This window comes from Sitodiplosis mosellana, unplaced genomic scaffold (assembly GCF_009176505.1).
Source record: "Sitodiplosis mosellana isolate CC-2019 unplaced genomic scaffold, AAFC_SMos_1.0 Smas_scaffold_3, whole genome shotgun sequence".
NCBI lineage: Eukaryota > Metazoa > Arthropoda > Insecta > Diptera > Cecidomyiidae > Sitodiplosis > Sitodiplosis mosellana.
In genome coordinates, this window is record NW_022595246.1 from 4,170,972 (window position 1) to 4,192,066 (window position 21,095).

At 36.7% G+C, this 21,095-nt stretch overlaps 3 protein-coding genes across 4 annotated transcripts in view; 2 read left to right on the forward strand and 1 right to left on the reverse strand.

Moving 5' to 3' along the window:
* Positions 1–6,835: 6,835 nt before the first annotated feature.
* On the forward strand, positions 6,836–11,334 carry LOC129566400 (regulator of telomere elongation helicase 1 homolog). Its single transcript, XM_055442286.1, has 11 exons — positions 6,836–7,575; positions 7,637–7,903; positions 8,012–8,493; positions 8,574–8,753; positions 8,827–9,125; positions 9,209–9,415; positions 9,520–9,966; positions 10,025–10,253; positions 10,322–10,468; positions 10,529–10,669; positions 10,789–11,334. The coding sequence occupies exons 1-11, from the start codon at positions 7,443–7,445 to the stop codon at positions 11,008–11,010; spliced, it is 2,754 nt and encodes a 917-aa protein (XP_055298261.1). The 5' UTR covers positions 6,836–7,442; the 3' UTR covers positions 11,011–11,334.
* Positions 11,335–11,721: 387 nt separating this feature from the next.
* On the forward strand, positions 11,722–16,446 carry LOC129566401 (regulator of telomere elongation helicase 1 homolog). 2 transcript variants are annotated; one of them, XM_055442288.1, is made up of 11 exons: positions 12,271–12,591; positions 12,670–12,900; positions 12,996–13,088; positions 13,260–13,525; positions 13,589–13,762; positions 13,849–14,183; positions 14,258–14,464; positions 14,524–15,196; positions 15,278–15,427; positions 15,494–15,621; positions 15,714–16,446. In XM_055442288.1, exons 1-10 carry the CDS (start codon positions 12,459–12,461, stop codon positions 15,599–15,601), a joined length of 2,370 nt encoding a protein of 789 aa, XP_055298263.1. In that variant the 5' UTR covers positions 12,271–12,458; the 3' UTR covers positions 15,602–15,621; positions 15,714–16,446. The 2 variants fall into 2 exon arrangements, with proteins under 2 accessions (XP_055298262.1, XP_055298263.1); XM_055442287.1 differs by having other exon boundaries at positions 11,722–12,591; positions 12,996–13,525.
* Positions 16,240–21,095, reverse strand: part of LOC129566402 (T-complex protein 11-like protein 2) — a gene marked incomplete at its 5' end in the record, with an annotated part of 6,173 nt that continues 1,317 nt past the window's right edge. Inside the window, 6 exon segments of the mRNA XM_055442289.1 lie at positions 16,240–17,239; positions 17,374–17,689; positions 17,810–18,167; positions 18,279–18,564; positions 19,325–19,444; positions 19,538–19,685. Coding sequence (XP_055298264.1) covers positions 16,813–17,239; positions 17,374–17,689; positions 17,810–18,167; positions 18,279–18,564; positions 19,325–19,444; positions 19,538–19,560 — 1,530 coding nt within the window. The 3' untranslated portion in view covers positions 16,240–16,812.

Consider the following 21,095-nt stretch of genomic DNA (forward strand, 5'->3'; position numbering starts at 1 on the left):
ACATTTTCTGAACCAAGATCCACAATTTTATCAGGGTCCCAATTAATACATTCATTTATATTCAGGCAATGAATATCAATGAGATTATACAATTCATCGGCATATTCACCACTGAATATTAGATTAAATATTTTTACAAACTTTTCCTCAAATTTTTTTCCACTACTACTTTCATAGATATTACCATCAATCTTCGTATACTCCCAATCAATTGCATCACAAATGGCTTCAGTGGTTATAACAGCTCCAACACTTTTATATGCTTTTCTAACATTGTGTGATTCATATGGTAACTCTTCTTTTCCTGCTAGAACGGATCTCAACATTAAATATAATCCATCCACAGTGTTTCTATCATTTGAAATTATCCTTAATGTACCATATGGGCTCATGTCGGCACCGATTGGTTCATGTTTTATGCCACTATTCACCAACAATAATACATCAACGCTCGGAGCAAAGAGCTTAATGGCTTTACGTATTTTTTCAGTTGCGGCACTAGTGTAATCGAACACCATTACTTTTTGTTCTTCGCCATTTAGTTTATTTTTAATTTCTTCTAAATTGACGTGTATATTTGGACCAGAGGCACTGCAGTGATTAAGATCAATATATCTAACAACTTTTTGATTACATTCTTTGCGCTTTAATTTTAGTTTTTTTATTAGATCACATTTTTGTTCAATAGTCTCAGCAGTTTCGTAATACATGTATTTTGTATCAACGCTTTTCTTTCCAGTCAGTCCCGTTAGATATACCGCCAAAAAATGGGCCATATAAATTGCCCTCATACCGGTACTAACAATAATTTTCTTTGAATAGAATGTTTGGCGTTTTGAAATATTTTCTTCTGGAATTTCCATTTCACAGTCACTATCACTTCCATACCCATCTGTGAACGGTTGGTTATTACTGCATCTTATGAATTCTAAATTTGCCTCCTCGAGTATACTGTACAAGCCCGATAATTTCTTTTCTTTGTAAGCTTTCCTAAAGGTAACAATATTTCTTTTTTCGAAAGTTGTAGCAATTTTCTCCATAATTTTCCAAAATTCTTTATCATTTTTAATGCATTTATTTTTCTCCTTAATCATTATTTTTGCAGTGTCATAGTTTTCATCATCTATATTTTCCAGTCTTACTTCATTCTTTTCACTCTTATAAATAATTTTTAAATATAATTTTTCCACAAATGTGCTGCTTTCGGTTTTGACATAGTCATCTTGACTGAAACCTGGCTCAAACATAGCCACCGTAATGCCGAATTCTTTAATAGCACTTACGACGTCTACCGCAAAGACAGATCATTTAGACGAGGTGGAGGTGTTCTCATTGCGCTCAACAATGAAATCTTCTCTACTGAAGAAATTAAATTCGACAAAGTGGACATTGAGCACGTATGCATTAAAGCGAGCTTGCCAACACACAACATTTTTATTTACAATGCATACATTCCACCGAACTCACCCAACGAAATCTACGCTTTGCATCGTTCAGCCATTGAATCACTCACGACAAATGCCGATGACGTTGTGATAGTTGTTGGTGACTTTAATCTGACAAACGTTGAGTGGTTAAATGACGATGAGGATAGCAATGTGCTTGTTCCCTCTAATTTCCACTCCCAATGTGCTGCTGATTTCATTACCGGCCTGATGGGCCTGGGCCTCCAGCAAATCAATTCAATAAGAAATCGGAACTTCAAACTGTTGGACCTATTTTTCACAAACGACCATGCCAACACATCAATTTCCGATGCCACTAAACTGTCACTGACGGATAAAATCGACCATTACCACCCTCCTCTGCTGATTGAATTTGAATGGCATCCGAATAACAGTGGTTCCGAAAACCAGAATAATACGCATTTCAACTTCAAACGGGCTGATTTTCAGCGCATGAACGAATATTTTGCTGCCGTCAATTTCGATGACTTATTCGCAAACAAATCACTTGCGGAGAAGGTGTCATCCCTTCATGACGTGCTAGCGGAAGCTATTCAGTGTACGGTTCCAACGTATGTCCGCAAGAACAACCAAAAATGTCCATGGAAAAACAAAGAACTTCGACACCTCAAGAACTTAAGGAAAAAAGCCTGGGATTACTGGAAGCTGACCAATGATAAGGAGCCATTTGAAAAATTGCACGAGGAATTCAGTGCAAAAAACACTGAACTATACAATCAGTACGTCGACAAAATGAAATCAAACTTGAAAAGTGATCCTTCTTCGTTTTGGCAATATGTTAACTCTAAGAAGAGCACTGATAACATTCCAAAAAACATGCGATTCTGTGACACCAAGACATCCAGCGAATCAGAGCAAGCAAATTTATTTGCGGACTTCTTTGGGAGCAATTACTCCACATCAACGACGCCAAATAATCAACCGTCACCTCAGTCTGAGAACACCTCTTGTTTCCAGCTTGACCTCGATTTTGTCATGACTGAAATGACGAAGGTCAACACCAAGAAAGGTGTTGGACCTGACGGTATTCATCCTTTGATTTTAAAGGAGTGTGCTCAGACGCTTGCTAGTCCGTTGACCAAGATCTTCAATGAGTCGCTTTCATCTGGCATTTTTCCCGACGAATGGAAACGATCGAGTGTATCACCCATATTCAAAAAGGGCGCCAGATCGGACATTGAAAACTACAGGTGCATAGCAAAACTACCAACGATCGCTAAATTCTTCGAGCATCTCGTCAACGTAAATTTGCTTGAAATTGTTCGTGATCGCATCTCGCCTAACCAACATGGCTTTATGAAAGGACGATCTACAGCATCAAACCTAACCGAGTTTGTGTACTACGCCCAGAGTGGCTTAAACACTGGAGCTCAAGTTGATGTCCTGTACACGGACTTTACGAAAGCCTTTGATCGAGTTGATCACAGCATATTGATCCAGAAGTTGGAAACATTCAATCTACCTCAAAACATGCTGGCATGGCTTAAGTCGTACCTGGAAAATCGTACCCAATTTGTCAAACATGGAGCAAGTGAGTCGGTCGACTTTACAGCGTCGTCGGGTGTCCCACAGGGGAGCCACCTCGGACCAACACTGTTCCTGCTGTTCATCAACGACATCGTGGATCAAATGCCCCCAGACATCATGATATTATTGTTTGCTGACGATATCAAAATTGCCAAAATCATCAAATCTCAGCAAGATTCGGAGATATTGCAACAAGCCATCGACAAACTTAAACATTGGTGTGACGTGAATCGGCTGCACCTTAACCTCAAAAAATGTGCAGTACTATCTATCTACAAGAAACGTCAGCATTTGGATACAAACTACACCTATGGCGACTATACCTTCGACAAAGTGACTGAACACAAGGACTTGGGTGTTCTAATTGACAGAAAGCTATCTTTTGCCAAACACATCGACATGGTCACTTCGAAGGCAACGGCTGCACTTGGCTTTGTCAAACGCTTCTGCCATGATATCACCGACGTTACCACACTAAAGTCGCTGTATTTTGCATTGGTTCAATCCCACCTCGACTACTGCGCCATGGTATGGCTTCCATTCCACAAGATCCACAGCGACAAAATTGAATCCGTGCAACGCCAATTCACTATGTACGCTCGTCGTGAATACCCATCCGTGCATAACCAATATTCAATCACACCGTATGAGCAGCGATTGTCAGACTTGAACATGATTAGTCTTCGCCGTCGACGTGTCAACGCGTCATTGACATTTTTCTACGACATCATCAACGGTAACGCTAACTGTCCAACAGTTAGTGACCAAGTCTCATTCCATAATGGCCGTTCGTTGAGACACAGTGAGCAATTCAAGGTCAATGACAAGCACATGAAGTTGGTGCGCGAGGCTCCAATTCCTCAAATGTGCAAAATGGCGAACATGGTGCCACAATTGTTCACAAGAGCTACCTCGAAGACGAATTTTGCATCATCGGTTCGCAAAATGGCGGACACCACTTTTGGATCGCTTTGCAAACTCAAATGACTACCTGGCCGCCTCGTCAATTTTTCATCCAGGTAACCTCATTTATTTGTATATGTTCTCTACGAGAACACGTAGATACTACCCACACTAATTATGGAATTACGATTTTCATGTTGCCGTTAAACCCGACCCATGATCTCAAACGGACGAACCCGTCAAGGACAACACAGATTGTCCGTGTGCCATTTTCTTTGGGATGCCGCTGATTGCAACAAACATGAGCCCACACAAATCACGCAGCAAAAATCAATACTAAAATTCTGACGAATTATTTTCCGTACATTCCTTCCATATGTATTGAAATGATGATACCTTTCTGTGATGTTTACACTTATTTATTGTAAATTCATTTTGTTCTTTGTTAAAGCCATCCATGAGTTGGCGACTTAATATTCTTATCATTGAAATCAAATTTGAATTATTTATCAAATAGCATCAAATGCTCTAGTTACGTTTCAAATCATAGTCCATGTCAACTCAATGCACTCTGCAATCGACATGGATCTGCCTTTACAGACGTAAAACTTCTCGTCAATTTATCTACCGGTATAAATTGAGCGACGACTTTTGCTGTCCTAGAGTCTCAAATTAACGCGTAATTAAACGCTTCACATAGCCTTTGTCCCTTGGAAACGTTTACCAAAGGTTATCTTGGACCGTTTGCATAGACTAATATCAGGCATTTCCATCTTGGTTGCATGACTGTTTTCGTTTTCATGTTCCTACTATTGTGATTACCGCATAATTTACGAAAAGAGCATGGTTTTTAACGAGGCGAGAACTGATAGTTATCGAAACCTATTGCTACAAATTGTTTATTATTTTAAATATGTAACAGTCTTGCACTCTTTTCCTGCCAAACCTCAATCAAAACCCACATTATATTCAGCCAGAGCTTGGCGGTGTTTAATAAAAATAAAATAAAATAAAATAATCTAATTGTATTAATATTTTTTTCAGAGGCTCAATAAAGTTTACTTTTCCATTTTTACGAATATACATAGTAATGTAATTCGTTAATAAATCAACGTACTTCTTTAGTCTCATAATTTGGACGGACACCTTTCTACCACCTGAATCTCCTTTTTTGCATAGCAACTGAAAAACTGTATCTTTTGTGCTCCAATTTTGAACAAGTGTTGGTTCTCTTGGTTGTTTCGTTTTCTTCAGTTTTTTTTGTTTCCACATTTGATGCTTTGTATTATTATACGAATTTATATTTGCATTTATTTCCTTCAACGATACTGAATGATTTTGAAACCACACTCTTCTAGCAGAAAACATATAATGTAATATTGTTCGACGGGGAATTCTAGTACGAAATATTTTAGTACTCAAAAGACGCGGAAGCAGATTGTTCAGTGCCAGAAGGCTTTTGGCCAACACTTTTTTCGCATACACTTTTGATATAATTCCAATATTAATCCGGAAACTTTTTCCAGTTTCAGCCACACTAGAAATATTATGGCCAAAGCTACTCCTATTCACTAATTCTGTTGGGATTCCCTTTTTGACGGCTATATAATTCGTTATAGCGGTAAAATATGCCACTATTATTTTATATAAGCTACTCTGCTCTTTCTTTTTTCCATTAAATGCTTTCACTTGAACCATGACGCATGGATAATCATTTTCGTAATAAACGTCAATATTTTTTTGCTTTCTCATTTTTTCAAACTGCTTAACTACAACATCACACATAGAACATTTATATTGAAGCATATCATTATACAGATAGAAGTGTCCATTGTCTTCTAGTTCTGCATCTTGTTGCATTCTCATTTCATGTTTTGTCTCTCCAACTTCCGGGTCGCTCGTCACAAATATATCCTTATCTTTATAAGTTTCAAATGGATGTTTGAAACAACCAGCTTTCGATGCTTTTACATGCTTCGGATCGTCTACTCTTACATTTTCATTTTTAATAATTTTGGCTTTTTCCAATGAAGCAATTCGATCGCTGTTGCTTCTTCCTGGTGATGTACGAAAATACGTTCCCCAGAATGTTGGATTTGACATTTCAAATGCACTTGTTCCGTAGAATCTAGTTTTATATTCACACCTTGGGTATAGATGTGAGCGCGACTCTTCAATTTGACTACGAAAATGTTTCCTGCTGTTCCCTGCCATTGGTTCATGTTGTGTTTCCTGTCTTGTTTCTCCCACTTGTACATTTCAATGTGATTGAACACATGACTCTCTAAATTGACGATATCGCTTATGTTCCCGATTCTGCTTCTTTTTTCTAGAACATTTTTGATAAGATAGTGTTTTTCTTGCAACTCTTGAAATTATCAGCAGAATGATAATAAATATGCGTCATACATACCTATTTCCAATTTTCATTTTTTCCCTAGAAACTTTCATCTTTATTAGTTGGATGGTATTTTATGAAGATATTTTTTTAATTATTCAAATTTTAATTTTTTTATTGAAAAAAAAAAACGTTCTTTTTTAATGCTTGATAATGCTTTGCAGCGTGGTTTTTTTAAACTTTATAGAGTCAATACTGTTGTAACAAACAGTACACTTTGCAGGGCGAAAAAAATATTTTCACATTTAATATTTATTTAAAACTTTTGCAATATACACGCATGAAAATCCACAATAATTCCCATACGTATTAAATATTATTTTCTTTTTCACTTTTCTTTCTTTCGATGACATCCGTTTTATGATACACTTAAATTGTCTCTATCAGATAATGTGCAATGTGCAATGTGCAATGTGAATTATGTGACTCAACAAGTTTCTGGAATAGTCACCTCATTCGAATTGGTGTTGACTTAGCGGTAAAATTTTTCATGACATTATTCTTAATTGACATTGACAGTGATTTAAAAAAAATGGAACTCATAACTAACTAGTTGATCTCAGCTTATGTTTCCCATTAGCTTGATAATAAAGACAACTCCAAAGTATTTATAAATTACATAATTTAAAAATACTTGAAAAAGTCATTTAAAATTTGAACAAACATACAGAGAATAAAAATGACGTTAATTCGAATGAAAATAGCTTTCTTCTAAGAATTTTCTCAACAAAAGAGGCGATTTAATGAAATCTTTTTTTATTTATTCTATTTGTTAACTGAAAATATATTTCAAATAGTTGAAGCTCACATTTGGCAATGTACCTACAATTTTTTTTTGTTGAAGCATAAATATGAATGTGCAATGGGCATAAATACCGTTTGTTCTTACAGGCCATTGCGGCAAGCGTACGATAATAACGAAACACGCAACGTTCAGCTGTATGCATACCAGTGCATAGTATGTATATACAAAAACAAACGTCAATGTCACTGCACCATTGTTGTTGTTGTTGTCATATAGAAAAATAGAAAAGTCAAATAATTCATACTGTCCAAACGGCTTGTTTTGTTTTGTTTAAATTAAATGTCAAGTGTTAGATTAATAGAATTTAAATATTTTTGAAAAGTGTAATGAACATTGTGTAAAAATGCCAAAGTTTGATATTGACGGAGTGTCGGTAGAATTTCCATTTGTACCGTATCAAGTACAGCGCGACTATATGGGAAAGGTGATTGTAAGTCTAACGAAAGCCGAAAATGCAGTATTGGAGTCACCAACAGGTTCGTTGTAATAACTTAAGTTGTTGTTGCCTATTTTTCATATTTTTGCAATTGTCAACAGGCACCGGCAAAACTCTAAGTTTGCTATGCGCAACACTTGCTTGGATTGAAAAAGAAAAGGAAAACCAGCGCGGTCTAAGGTTTGTCAAAGGAACAAGTGAAAACGAAGAAGGAATGGGAGCAACAGGATCAGCAAGCATTCTAGAGTTGCTAAATAATGTCAATCATTCTTTCTATGATGTGAACTCAAAGAATTCTTTGGCCAATGAACCGAAGAAAATTCCCAAAGTGATTTACGCTTCTCGTACTCACTCACAAATTTTGCAAGGTAATTCATTGGCGGAATCTAGAAAATATGCGATATAAAAACATTTCATGAACCTAACAAAACGAATTGACCTTAAAAAATTAATTGTGCCACATTTTATCATTTTAGCAATGAATGAACTGAAACGAAGTGCCTACAGTTACATGAAGGCAGGTGTCATTGCGTCTCGTGATCAATTGTGCATCAAACCCGAACTGAAAGACAAGCCAAATTCTGATAAGATTCACATGTGCAGAAGCCTAGTGAAAAAAAACGAGTGTTCCTACCGCAGTCGCGTCAATGAGAGCTTGAATAAACCCGATTTGCGCCAAAATGCGATACTTGACATTGAAGATCTCGGACGAATTGGAAGGAAACTTCAGTGTTGCCCATTTTATGTATCGAAAGAGAAAGTCAAACAAGCTGACATTGTTTTTATGCCGTACAATTATCTGCTTGATCCGCAAATACGCAAAGCCAGCCAAATCAGCCTGAAAAATGCAATCATCATACTTGATGAAGGACACAACGTCGAAAAGGTGTGTGAAGAAAGTGCTTCAACTCTGATTACATCCACACAAATTGATACGGCCATTGGAAATGCGGAATATGTAAGTTGATTCAATCTAATTTAATGAAACTATGTTATTTATAAGTGATTTATTTCATCATTATCGATCTCATGTTTTAGGCCATCAATTGTTTGAACAAATCAAAACCGGTGGACATTGATTTTACCATTGATGATATACGGGCTCTAAAGTCATCGATTCAAAGCTTGAAAAAAGAAGTTGATAACATTTCTATGGTGGAAAATGGTGTGAATACACATGGTGGCGGCTATATTTTTGCATTGCTTGAAAAAGCCAGAGTAAGACGAACATTTATAATTCGAAAATGAGTCTCTTCAAGTATCGTATTAAAATTAAACCGATTCATTTCAGATCAACGAGAATAATCATGAACTCACGATCAGTTTGCTGGACAAAATAATTGGATGTTTGGTGGAGATGTCAGCGAAAAAGCGGAAATATGTTACAGGCTTACGTGCAGTCAAGGGATTTCTGCAAACTGTCTTTTCAAGCTCAGCTCCAGATCTAAGAAAGGAGGTGGATCGATGCTACAAAGTCTATATTGAGCGTGAGCCTCAAAATCAACACCAACCAAGCACCTCAACAACGAAAGTAGTGCCCAATAAAAACGCGAAAGTTGTAAATTTTTGGTGCTTTAGCCCGAGATTTGGGTGAGCTCATCGGATTTTTACTCAACTCGTCTAATAAACAAGTTTGTTTTTACTCAATTTACTCAACGTACCACTACTTTCAGGATGCAATATTTGCTGGACCAAGGCATTCGATGTCTTATATTGACGAGTGGCACCTTGGCACCATTGGAAGCGCTAATAAGTGAAATGGAAATTTCGATGCCAGTTCGGCTAAAAAATCCGCATATCGTTGAGAATTTTCAAGTTCACGTTAAGATTGTTGGTAGAGGCCCAGACGAAGAGATTCTTGACTCCTGTTACAAGAATAGGTATGGTAAACAAATTCTAATGAATTCACAGTGAGAATTTTCAATTAGCTATTTTCCTATTTTGAAGTAATACATGAGCCAATTTTTGTTCATTCAACCCACAGAGATAAAAGGGAATATCTACAATCGCTGGGCAATACAATTTTGGAATTTTCGAAATTCGTTCCCGATGGCCTTTTAGTTTTTTTTCCGTCATACGTACTGATGAACAAATCTGCAACGTTTTGGCGACAAAATGGCATTTGGTCATTAATTGACAAACAAAAACGGATATTTTCAGAGCCACAGACAAAAGCGGAATTTATCGCCGCAATGAAAGGCTATTACGATACGATCAATAAACCTGATAGCAATGGAGCTATTTTCATGGCTGTGATGAGAGGCAAAGTGAGTGAGGGCTTGGACTTTGCCGATATGTATGGTCGAGCTGTCATTGTTACTGGCATCCCGTTTGCACCGGCCAAAGATCCAAAAGTCGTATTGAAACAACAGTATTTGAACGAGACTAAAAGAAACAAACGGGATAACAAAATGCTTTCTGGAAGCGATTGGTACGTGCTCGAAATGAAATTTATTTTCTTGAAAATAAAAAAAGCTCTTGTTTGATAGGTACGTCTTGGACTCGATTCGAGCCATCAATCAAGCTATTGGCAGAGTGATTCGGCACAAAAACGATTACGGTGGCATTTTGTTTTGTGATAATCGATTTCATGAGCAAAGGAATCAAAATGATATATCCGGTTGGATCCAAAACCATTTGCATAACCAAAATTCACGAGAAACATTCGATTCAATGCTCAAAAATGTATCGAAATTTTTTACTGTGGCCAAGCAAAGAGTAGGTTAAAATACACATATTTTGTTCTTTTGTTGGAATGGGTTTTAAACATTGAATTTTGCTTTCAGTTGCCGACACCCGAAGCAAAAGTGGCTCCAGAAGAGGACATTAAAGACATATTTGAAATGAATGCCAATAGCATTGAGGCGCCAATCGACTCGGAATCCTCTGATTCGGATGAAGAAGAACGTATCGATGAACCATCAACGTCACAAGTAAAGACCAGAATAATTGTATGATAATATCTTCGCAATAATAATTTGACGATTTTACAGAATTCAATCAGCGATGTGAGCGATGGGTCACAGGACCAGAAAAATCAACGCAAAAAAAGAAAATGTAACACTGGCACAGATTTGGACTCAGACAACGAACAAAATTCACCATCAATCGCAAAAAATCCATTTATAGAAATTGTAAGCGATCTGGCCTCTTTGATGCCTTCGATTGATCGGAATAGCAATAATTTAATCTGACTTCAACATTTATGATTCATCCATATTTAACATTTCGATTTTTTAAATGATCATTCCAGATGAAACGTAGATTAGGCACTGCCAAGTATCGAGAGCTCTGGAAAATTGTTGAGAAATATGATAAAGACAGCGAATATGGCCCATACCGTGACTCATTGTTCAAAAATTTCGCAGACGAATGCTGGACCTACGATTTAAAAGGCATGATAACTTTCACCAAACCGATGCACCGAATGAATTTTGAGAATGATGTTGAAGCACTTATTCAATCGCGTGATTAGGACTCGTTAACGCTGATTTACAAATGAAATTGTTATAATAAAAATGGCCTATTGGAGTGATTTCATGTTTGTTAAGCATATTTTGATAGAATTTCACGTAAATTCATCCATGTTTTCAAGAGATAAAGTTAAGAAATTAATCGTTTTTTTTTTTTCATTTTTTGTACGTGTTTTGTTAAAAAATGTTCAAACTGAATGAATTTTGTGAAGTTCTTGTCCAATCTTCACTTGCTGTTTTCATTTCAATACAATTAAGATTCATTCCTTTGAAAAGTTGAAAATACATATTTTTATATTGAATCTATTTCAAGTAGGGTTTAAAAACGCGTTATTTTTTTCAGTGTTTCTTAAAAACGTTTTTTTACAGAACCGTTATATACCGCCCAAAAAACGTTTTTTTCGTTTTTTATCGTTATTTCTGCGGTATTTTGGACTGTCAAAAAAAAACACTACAGAAAAATAACGTTTTTATAACACCGTTTGCGGTATTTGTCGAAACGTTTGTAAACCCTAATTTCAAGACTTTGCTTACTTTCATTCCAGAAAGAGATAATATTCATTCAAAACGATAAACAGAATTACAGTTTGTTTTGCTTCAGTAAATTTCATTTTAAATTTTTCGTTCGTATTTAACTATCATCCAAACAATCCCCTAAAAATATGAAAACAGTTAAGAACATATTTTTTATGATACAGGCGCCCGCATACACACCCATAGTCCTCAACAGGGCTTAAGAATCGCACAGAGTGAATCCTGTGAGTAGCGCAATGCATCACAATATCGTGTGCGCTACACGCACACGAACGAACGACGAACAGTTCACAAGTTCTCAAATACAAATGAGTTTACCACTGTCCGTTTAATGTGCGCTCAAATACTCACAGCAGACAAAATAAACATGTTTGTGCCTGTATTTCGGCTATGTTGAACATACTACTACTTCTTCTTCTTATCATTTTTTTCTCGACCGAACGAAGATCCGCACAAAGCAGAGGAGAAGTAAGTGAGCAGTGTGCGCACACAACTCAGTTGTTATGAGAAGACCATCGCACACGAGCGCTGTGGCTCTCACTGAAACGAGTTGTACTGTAAACTGAATGTGCGATTCTTAAGCCCTGGTCCTCAACATGATACTTTTTCAAATATTGTTTGTCAGTTTGCGTGCATTGTCAGTTTGCGTGCCAGTGTATGTTTATTCCTGCATTGCATGTGGCAACCGAAACTGGTTACGAAACGCAAAGGCATACGTAGCGATCAGTTATAACACGTTGCGTCAAGTCCTATGCCAATCGACATATCCGTCGATGGTATCACGTTTGTGTTCTTTGCGTTATGTCAGTTGAACACTTGTTGCCATTGGCAACTGCAGCACTTTCGGTGAATTCCAATTTTATTAAAAAATAAATGAAAAAAACTCCGTTTTTTCTCGATAAATATCGATATCAAAATGCCCGTGTTTGATATAAATGATGTTTCGGTGAAATTTCCATTTGAACCGTATCCAGTTCAGCGTGAATATATGAAAAAAGTGATTGAAACGTTGGACAGCGGACACAATGCTTTCTTGGAGTCTCCAACTGGTTAGTAAAAGTAGCATTAATTATATTATTTGTTGAAAAAAAAGCTGTGGACATTTCTTTCATTGTGTTAATTTCCAGGTACTGGTAAAACTCTTAGTTTGCTATGTTCTGTACTTGGTTGGGTTGAAGAGTTAAAGGAAAAGAAAAAAAGAAATGTCAAGAAAGACAATCAGTCTGGCGCCATGGGTGACATAAAGTCAGAAAGCAACGCTCATGATTTTACGCACGATGTTTTCAGGCGAAATTACATTTCACCATTTTTTCCACAAGTGATCTATTCATCTCGAACACATTCGCAACTATCACAAGGTGACATTTTCAATGGGTCCCTTTTTCTATCAGAATAAATCAGTCTTTGAAGCTATCTTTTTTTCATTTTCAACATGTATTACTTGATTTCGCAGCAATGAATGAACTCAAACAGACGGAATACAGTTACATGAAGGCTGGCATAGTTGCATCACGTGATCAACTTTGTATTAACGAGGAGTTGAAGTGTAAGTCAAATGCAGACAAAACGTATATCTGCCAATCATTTACAAAGTCGCCGAAAAAACTTGAAGAAGAAATAGAAGAGGATGAGAAGAAAAAAAGCATGAGATGCAAATACTTCACAAATGTAGTTGCTGGCATCGAACATTTGGAAATGAGCAAATGCACAATTCCAGATATTGAAGAACTGGGTCGCGTTGGACAACTAGAAACGGCTTGCCCATACTATATGTCAAAGGAGTTGGCGAAAAGAGCGGATATTGTCTTCATGCCATATAATTATCTACTTGATCCGAAAATACGTTTTGCCAATAAAATTGACCTGAAAAATGCAATTGTCATCTTTGATGAGTCACACAACGTCGAAAATATGTGTGAAGAGTCTGCCTCCACGATAATTACATCCACAACAATCGCTATCGCTATTCGAGATATAAAATATGTAAGTGTTTATCATCTTTGTGTAAGATCGGATTTTTTTTTGAAAATATCATCAATATTTCAGATTATTGAGAACGGACTACAAGTAGAAAATATGGTTGAAAAGGATAAAGCCGCATTGGCTGAATTGATTCAAAAGCTGGAAACTGAAATATTCAAAATTCAAATGAAAAGTGGCTCAATTGGAGGAGATTCCTACGATGGCAATTTCATTTTTGAGTTGTTGAAAAAAGTTCAAGTAAGAAACATCAATTTTATAGAATCACTCTTACGTAGATAGTAATGAATTTCAAATACATGTTCGTTTTATTCAATTGATTACAGATAAATGAAAGCAACCATGAAACGATTCTTGACCATTTGCACGGTCTAATCGGTACTTTGGTAAATGCGTCGAGAAATCAGATTTTGGTTACAGAAAGTGGATATGTTTCACAGAAATGTCCGAGCGGCATTGGTTTACGAGCACTGTCAAGTTTTTTGCGAGTCGTTTTCTCAAGTTCGGCTCCACACCTACGCGATCGTGTCATTCGATGCTACAAAATTTACATTGAACGTGAACCGGACAAAAAGACAACTGTATATGGCGTGACCACTGTTGAGAAAGCACATCCAAAAGCCAAAATCATAAATGTTTGGTGCTTTAGTGCTGCATTTGGGTATTACATTTTAGTTGTTTTTGTCGCCTTTGGTCAAGTTATTTTTATCTAAACCAAAAATCTCTTTTTTCCAGGATGCAATATTTACTGCAGCAAAATCTCCGAAGTCTGATTTTCACCAGTGGCACTTTGGCTCCATTGAAACCACTAATAACTGAGATGGAAATTCCGAATCCCGTCCAGTTGGTAAATCCGCACATTTTGAGACCATTCCAAGTATCTGTGAAAATTGTGAGCTGTGGCCCAGACAATGAAATGCTCAAGTCCAACTATGATAATAGGTATTTAACATTTTGATTGCTAGTGACAACATGCATTTCATTTTCCACTAAATTCATAGGGAGAACGAGGCTTACTTACGTTCGCTTGGCAGAACAATAGTGGAATTTTCGAAAGTGGTTCCCGATGGCCTTTTAATATTTTTTCCGTCATACAAAGTTATGAATATTTGCAAAGAATTTTGGCAAAGCAACGATGATATGTGGTCATCCATCAACAAACAAAAACGGATTTTTGAAGAACCTCGAGAAGGGCCAAAAGAAGAATTTGTAGCCACAATGAAAGACTATTACGCGACGATCAATGAACCTAATAGCAATGGAGCTATTTTCATGGCTGTGATGAGAGGCAAGGTGAGCGAGGGCTTGGATTTTGCCGATATGTATGGTCGAGCTGTCATTGTAACTGGCATCCCATTTGCCCCATGCAATGATCCAAAGATTAGGTTGAAGAAAAAGTACTTGGACGATACGCGTAGGCAAGACAAGGAAATGATGTCGGGGGATGAATGGTATAACCTGAGCGCATCAAGAGCCATCAATCAGGCTATCGGTAGAGTTATTCGACACAAAGACGATTATGGTGCAATTTTGCTTTGTGATAATCGATTCTATACGAACTCGAACCAGAAAAATATATCTGGTTGGCTTAAGGTCCACCTGGAGAAATCGTATCCAGCGTTCAATTCAATGATTAGCGATTTAGGACGATTTTATGAAAACGCTAAAAATTCGGTAAGATTGCATATGAAAAAGTTGATTTTAGATATTGAAAATGAAATTCGAAACACCAATTTTTCTTTATTTCCTTCTTAGTTGCCCAAACCAAAGCCAAGAGTACCAGAGATCGTGGACTTTGAAGACGATCCTTCAGTTCTCGATGAATTGACCGATGCCAAAACAACAGGTTTAACCACAATGGGTGGGAAATATGACGACGGTCCTATTCCAAGAACACCTTTTAAGGTAAGTAATTTAAAAATGTCTGATAATTCCACTATAAGAAAATAATGATAACGTCTTACCCCACAGAGCTTTGGCGAATCAAGTCGTGATACCGACCAATCAGAATTGGAACGGAAAAGACGCAAGCTAGTGATTGATTCAAATGAGAGCAACGATATGACGATGACATGCTGAAAATCCCTGTTCTGAAATTGGTAAGAGAATTATTCGAATCAATGGAATTGATTCCGGCTTCCTATTGCATTGATATATGATTGTTAAACATTTTTTTTTCCTTTTGATTTAGGTGATACCGTCTGTGGATAAGGCAATAAAGACGATTTGGAAAAGATATCACCGAATTTTCTCAACGGAGACAATGATTTGCTTCAATTTCTCATTTTTTTCAACATACAAACCGAAATGACTATAGATCATATATGATCTCATAGATATTAAGCAGACCAACTTTTATAGCCCATACATTTTCATTCAAAAACATTTTCATCATTTTTTTTCATAAATTAGAACGGACTTACTTCGTTACCTATTTACTTGCTGAAATTTTATTCAGAAAATCATTTTTTTATACTTTTTCAAATCAATTTTAGCTATTTTCATGCTTACCAGCATTTTGAATGGCACTGTCAATGAACTGATGCATGTCAAAGTATTTTATAACTTGATTCTTTACATCAATTTTTTTATAAATAAAAAAATCATAGTTATGGTTAAGATATTTCATCTTAAAATGTACGTCATTTGGTTTAATCTCAACTGAAACGATCTATCTAATCGGCTATCGAAACGATTGAAATGAAAGACAATTGCAATTTTAGTTAAAATAGTTTCGATATATATATATATATATTTGTTCTAGTAAACATGAATAGTCAGTAGTCACTCGTTTTTCTACAATATCACTTATCCAATCTAGTACAGGTTTTTTTATTCCCATTAAATAGTCTGCACACTCTTTTCCTACGGCTTAATTAGTTCGTAAATTCAATAAATTGCTAGTCAATCTCTTGCGCATGTTACTTCAATTGTTTTTTTATTAGAAAATACATTATGTGGATTAGATTTGGAGAATGATTACACACATTTTTGGAATCAAACCATAAGTATATATAAAAAAGAAACTCATCTATGAATAATCAAAAACAATTCAGAAAAAAATGTTTCAGAAACACTTGATAAATTACAATTAAAACGTAATCCAAAAGGGATTTTCTCTAATCCAAAATACTCTCAGATCAGTGAAACAAAATCGTCTACGTCTAACCTCAAAGAAAGGGGAGGAAATGTTAATTTTGACCAAATCGGCGAAAAATATAAGGTCAGTGGATAAGTTGCCATTTGGCTCTCTCACATTTGCATTTGTCGCACAGAAAATCATCCGCAGTTCAAGTGCTTGCGTCTGAAGTTTTCACTTCATTTGTCGATGTAGTGGGCTCTGTTTGTGACTCAGCTGTTGTGCTTGGTTTCGATAAATCATCCAGGATTTTCTCGCAATGTTCACCAAACACAGAGTAATTGTATACGGTTAAGCGTTTGAATGTACTGGCTAATGATTGAAGATCGTCAGTGAGATCGGTGTAGCCAGGTGGAACTGGTGGTACTGTTTTATTTGTTTTCACTAAACGCACGTAAGCGATTAAACGTCTCCACATCAGCTTACGCACTGGCGCTTCTTTGTTTGACAACGATAGGATTTGATCTTTCAGCGTATTTTCGCTGTCCACAGACAATGTTTGCTCTTTCTCCTGCATTTTTGACACAATCACGGATTTTACTTGCAACCATACATTTTCGATGGCTTCAACAATTTCTCTGTGGAAGACAAGGGCAAAATGAATTCAATTAATAACATGATTATTACAAAAATAGATTTGTTGAAAAATATTCCAGTACAATCATAGATCAAACTAAACTAGTTCAAAGTGAAAAACATCCATTGATCTTACTTGTTATCTTTAACATTTTCTAACAGAATTTGAACTTGCTTGAGTAAACCCAAGCGATTAGCTGTCTGTTGTCCGATGACGGGCACACTTGATGCAATCGCAACAATCGATGCAATGCAGCACAAACGAAGAGCTCGACCAGCAAGTTCCTGCAATCGTTCCAAATCCATTGACATAATTTCTGGATATTCATTTTCGGTGTTCCATTCAAGGAACTCCATGTAAGCGTTGATCAATGTGATTGCCTTAGCGTGGCGTTCATTTGAATCGATGCACTTGTTCCGGAGCAGCCAGGCTTCGGTTGCTGGGAAACCACCTAATATAAGAATACAAATATTAATGAATAAATGAATACACAGCAATTAAAGTGTGAATTATTGAAAAAATTTGAAAAATCATTGGCACAAGCTAAAAACATAGAAAGAAAAATATTCACTTGGATAGGCCTTGAGAAATTCGTTAAATTTGAGTTTTTCATATTCAACTGAATGTGTGATGACTTCACGTCGAGCTGCATCTAGGAGGCAATTTGCCATGTCCAATTTCATGAGATCCATAACTTCGAGAATTCGACGAAAAGTGAGGACCACATCATCGATTTCGTTCAATTTGTTGACCTCGTCATCACGAATCGGAGCACATGATTTGGCCATCAATTGAATAATAAAGCTGGAATACGCTTTGAAATCGAGAACACCCTGTTCGGCTTGTTGACGAATAACTTTTTCGTCGAGTACTTCGCAAATGCGATCCAATGCCTTTTGATTGTTTTTCGAAATAATGTGAGTGAAACCCTGCAAAAGATTCGATTTTTGTCGATAATAAAAATTCATTTTTTGAACATGTTCATTGAATGTGTTGAATGCACATCTTTATAAGTCAGAAGTCTGAAGTGATGTGCTTACCTCTTTGATGTCGCCAAGCAATGCAACGGCGTGATCATACTGTGGTGGATCAGCATTCAGCTGTTCGCGCAAATGATCCCAAAATATGTCATGCATAATGGATTTGATGCGTTTCTCCAAGCTGCTCTCGGGTGGATCATATGGCTGAAGACGAAAATCAGGATTGATGGCAATTTCATGGGCCAGCTGCATGTCTTCGACGTTCTTAATGGCATCGCGAACTTCATCGAAGGTCAATATCTTTGGAGGACTACCCGCCGAACCAGGCAAAACGAAACGTGTTTGTCTGTGTTCGCAACGACGAAGATAGAAAGGAGAGAAAAAAAATGGCAATAATAAAATTAGCATCAATTTTTATGGGCAACTCCGTTGAGGGAAGACACAAAAGGTCACATTGCATTAACAAAGAAGAACCGTTTCAAGGCTAATGTATCCTAGCGCTGTATGTTGCTATGAATCATGTATGCGATTACGGAAATGCTTTTGCTCATATTGATTCTCACAGACGATGAGAGAAAAAAGAGAACAAAACGAATTAAATTGATTGCCGTGCATGAAACCGTACAAACAATCAGTCGATAAATGGCCTTTCAATCATCCAAATATGGAAGAAACGACATTTTTAGCGGTAAACAGCAACGAATAGCGAAAAGCAATGAACAAAAATGATGTATATGGGATAGAATCGAATGTGTTTGTTGCACGCAAAAACGAGTGGTTTTTTTTATCCATTTTACAACACGGCGTAGTTTTCGCGAGTTTTTTGTGATTCGCAAACTTTTATACAACGGGCCACAGCACAACGCGCGAATATATGTATGGAGCGAAGAAAAAGAAAAAAAAAATAACACGACGAACGAGCGTATACACAAAGAAACGCACGCAACAACAAAAGAATTGTGCGCCAGAAATTTCGTTGCTCATACGAGACGGGGTGAATAACCACCTTTTTGGAGTTAACAGCATTGCTCATGTTTTGCTACTACCCTGGCGGTTGCTTGTTCTGTTTTGGTTCAATACACTTTCAGCACTCTTCATTTACTTACCGATCCGAACTGTCGCTGTCCAAACGCTCCCGTGAACTGGTCGATGCAGCACCGGGCGATGTGCTCAAAAAACTTTCAGCACCATTCACCGATTCGGACTCAGAGGTCCGCGAATCCATTCTATTTTTTTTAAAATAAAATATAATCCAATTAATTTTCATTGACTCATTTGATTTGGATGAACGCAGTTCTCGAGTGCAAACCGATTCTTACCTGGAGAATGAGTCAGACGGCATTTTTTTCGTTCTCTTTCTTTGTTTCTTCTTTTGTTTTACTTCAATCGATTTTCTAAGCTTACGAAAAAAATTTTACGACTTGATCAAATTTGAACGGTTCTATTGCTGCGGTAGTAAAATTCGAACTGAAATAATAGAAACACACGAAAATAATGAATTCAAAGCAAAAAGCAAATGGTAACTTTGTTTTATATTTCAAGAAGCTATGTTCGACGCGACGCGACTTATTTTACAGTGAGTGTTGTAAATTGAGAAGTCTAAAGTAGTTTATTGGCGAGAGTAAGAGACAGCGTGCTCGAAATATCAGCGGCAAGTGTGCTGCAATCGTTACAGTCGTGACACAGCCATAGCAATAATAATAATGGGAAAAATGAACGGAGCACACATTTCACGAAGCATTTCAAAACAGTCAAATATATATGTAGGTACTATACTCGACTATATATATACTGCATTTATATGCAACTATCTGCGCTGAAGTAAACATTGAACGCGTTGAAATCATCTGTGTTTTGTTTACAACACTCACAGCTAACGCTCGTCTATCAAATCGAAGCAGAAGAAGAAGAAGCAGAAGAAGAAGAAGAAGAAGAAGAGGAAAAAGAGAGACGGAATAGTGCGAGTGCCTTTCAAAAACGGCAGTAGCAGCAACACCATCAATTCAATGTGATAAACTTATATAAATGGAAAAACGACACGAGAGAGCTCTAAGTCAATGTGTATAAATTTCAATTCATGTCATTATCAATAGTTGCGTCGTTCATTCGTTCGTTCGTTCAAGCATTCGAAGCCTTGGCACGCTCACATGATAAAAACATATCCATAAATGAAATAGATTGCCAATATTGTATACCTCTCTCTCACACACACACACACATCGTTTTTGGAATTGCACATGTGGTTTGCAAACAAAGAAATTTGAAACGATATCGTCGCTTCGCTGTGTGTCACCATTGCATTGATACTATACCAATTTGGAGAATTGTTTACATAAATCAGGTTATTGTTGTTGAATTGAGCAAAGAAGAAAAAAAAAGCGTAGAATTTGGAATTATTGCCGTATGACATTCAAGAGAACCTAATTTTGGCTATAGTTTCAACAAGGTTGTGTCTAAAAAAATGAAACGTAATAATCAAAACATTTGGAATGGAAACACAGTGAAAAAAAAATTCCACTGTGTGTCACTGTGTGTAATTATGAAATTAACGAACAAAAGCTACATGTTAATTCGGCCCATACATAATTAACATGTTCTTTTTTTTCTGTACCTCATGATCTATACCAATCTAAGCAAACGGAGCCGTTTCTTTCTGTTATTCTCGCCATTCTACGCTGTGTGTTGGTAATACTCAACTCGATTTCATTCGTTGTGGCAATAAAAAAAAGTCGTTTCTTTTCTGTTTCTTCGATTCAAATTATTTATAGAAAATCTTACGCCTGTACAACGTCAGTTGTGTTGTCTTCGATTCGAATTCACTCTTTACACTTCTCTCTCTCTCTCTCTCTCTCTCTCTCTCTCTCTCTCTCTCTCTCT

Bases quoted from the DNA above. Each gene is read 5' to 3' on its own strand.
- LOC129566400 (XM_055442286.1), top strand. From the start codon at position 7,443: ATGCCAAAGTTTGATATTGACGGAGTGTCGGTAGAATTTCCATTTGTA. The intron at 8,494-8,573 runs GTAAGTTGATTC...CTCATGTTTTAG, and splicing joins CCATTGGAAATGCGGAATAT to GCCATCAATTGTTTGAACAA. The intron at 10,469-10,528 runs GTAAAGACCAGA...ACGATTTTACAG, and splicing joins ATGAACCATCAACGTCACAA to AATTCAATCAGCGATGTGAG.
- LOC129566401 (XM_055442287.1), top strand. From the start codon at position 12,459: ATGCCCGTGTTTGATATAAATGATGTTTCGGTGAAATTTCCATTTGAA. The intron at 12,592-12,669 runs GTTAGTAAAAGT...GTTAATTTCCAG, and splicing joins TTTCTTGGAGTCTCCAACTG to GTACTGGTAAAACTCTTAGT. The intron at 15,428-15,493 runs GTAAGTAATTTA...CTTACCCCACAG, and splicing joins TTCCAAGAACACCTTTTAAG to AGCTTTGGCGAATCAAGTCG.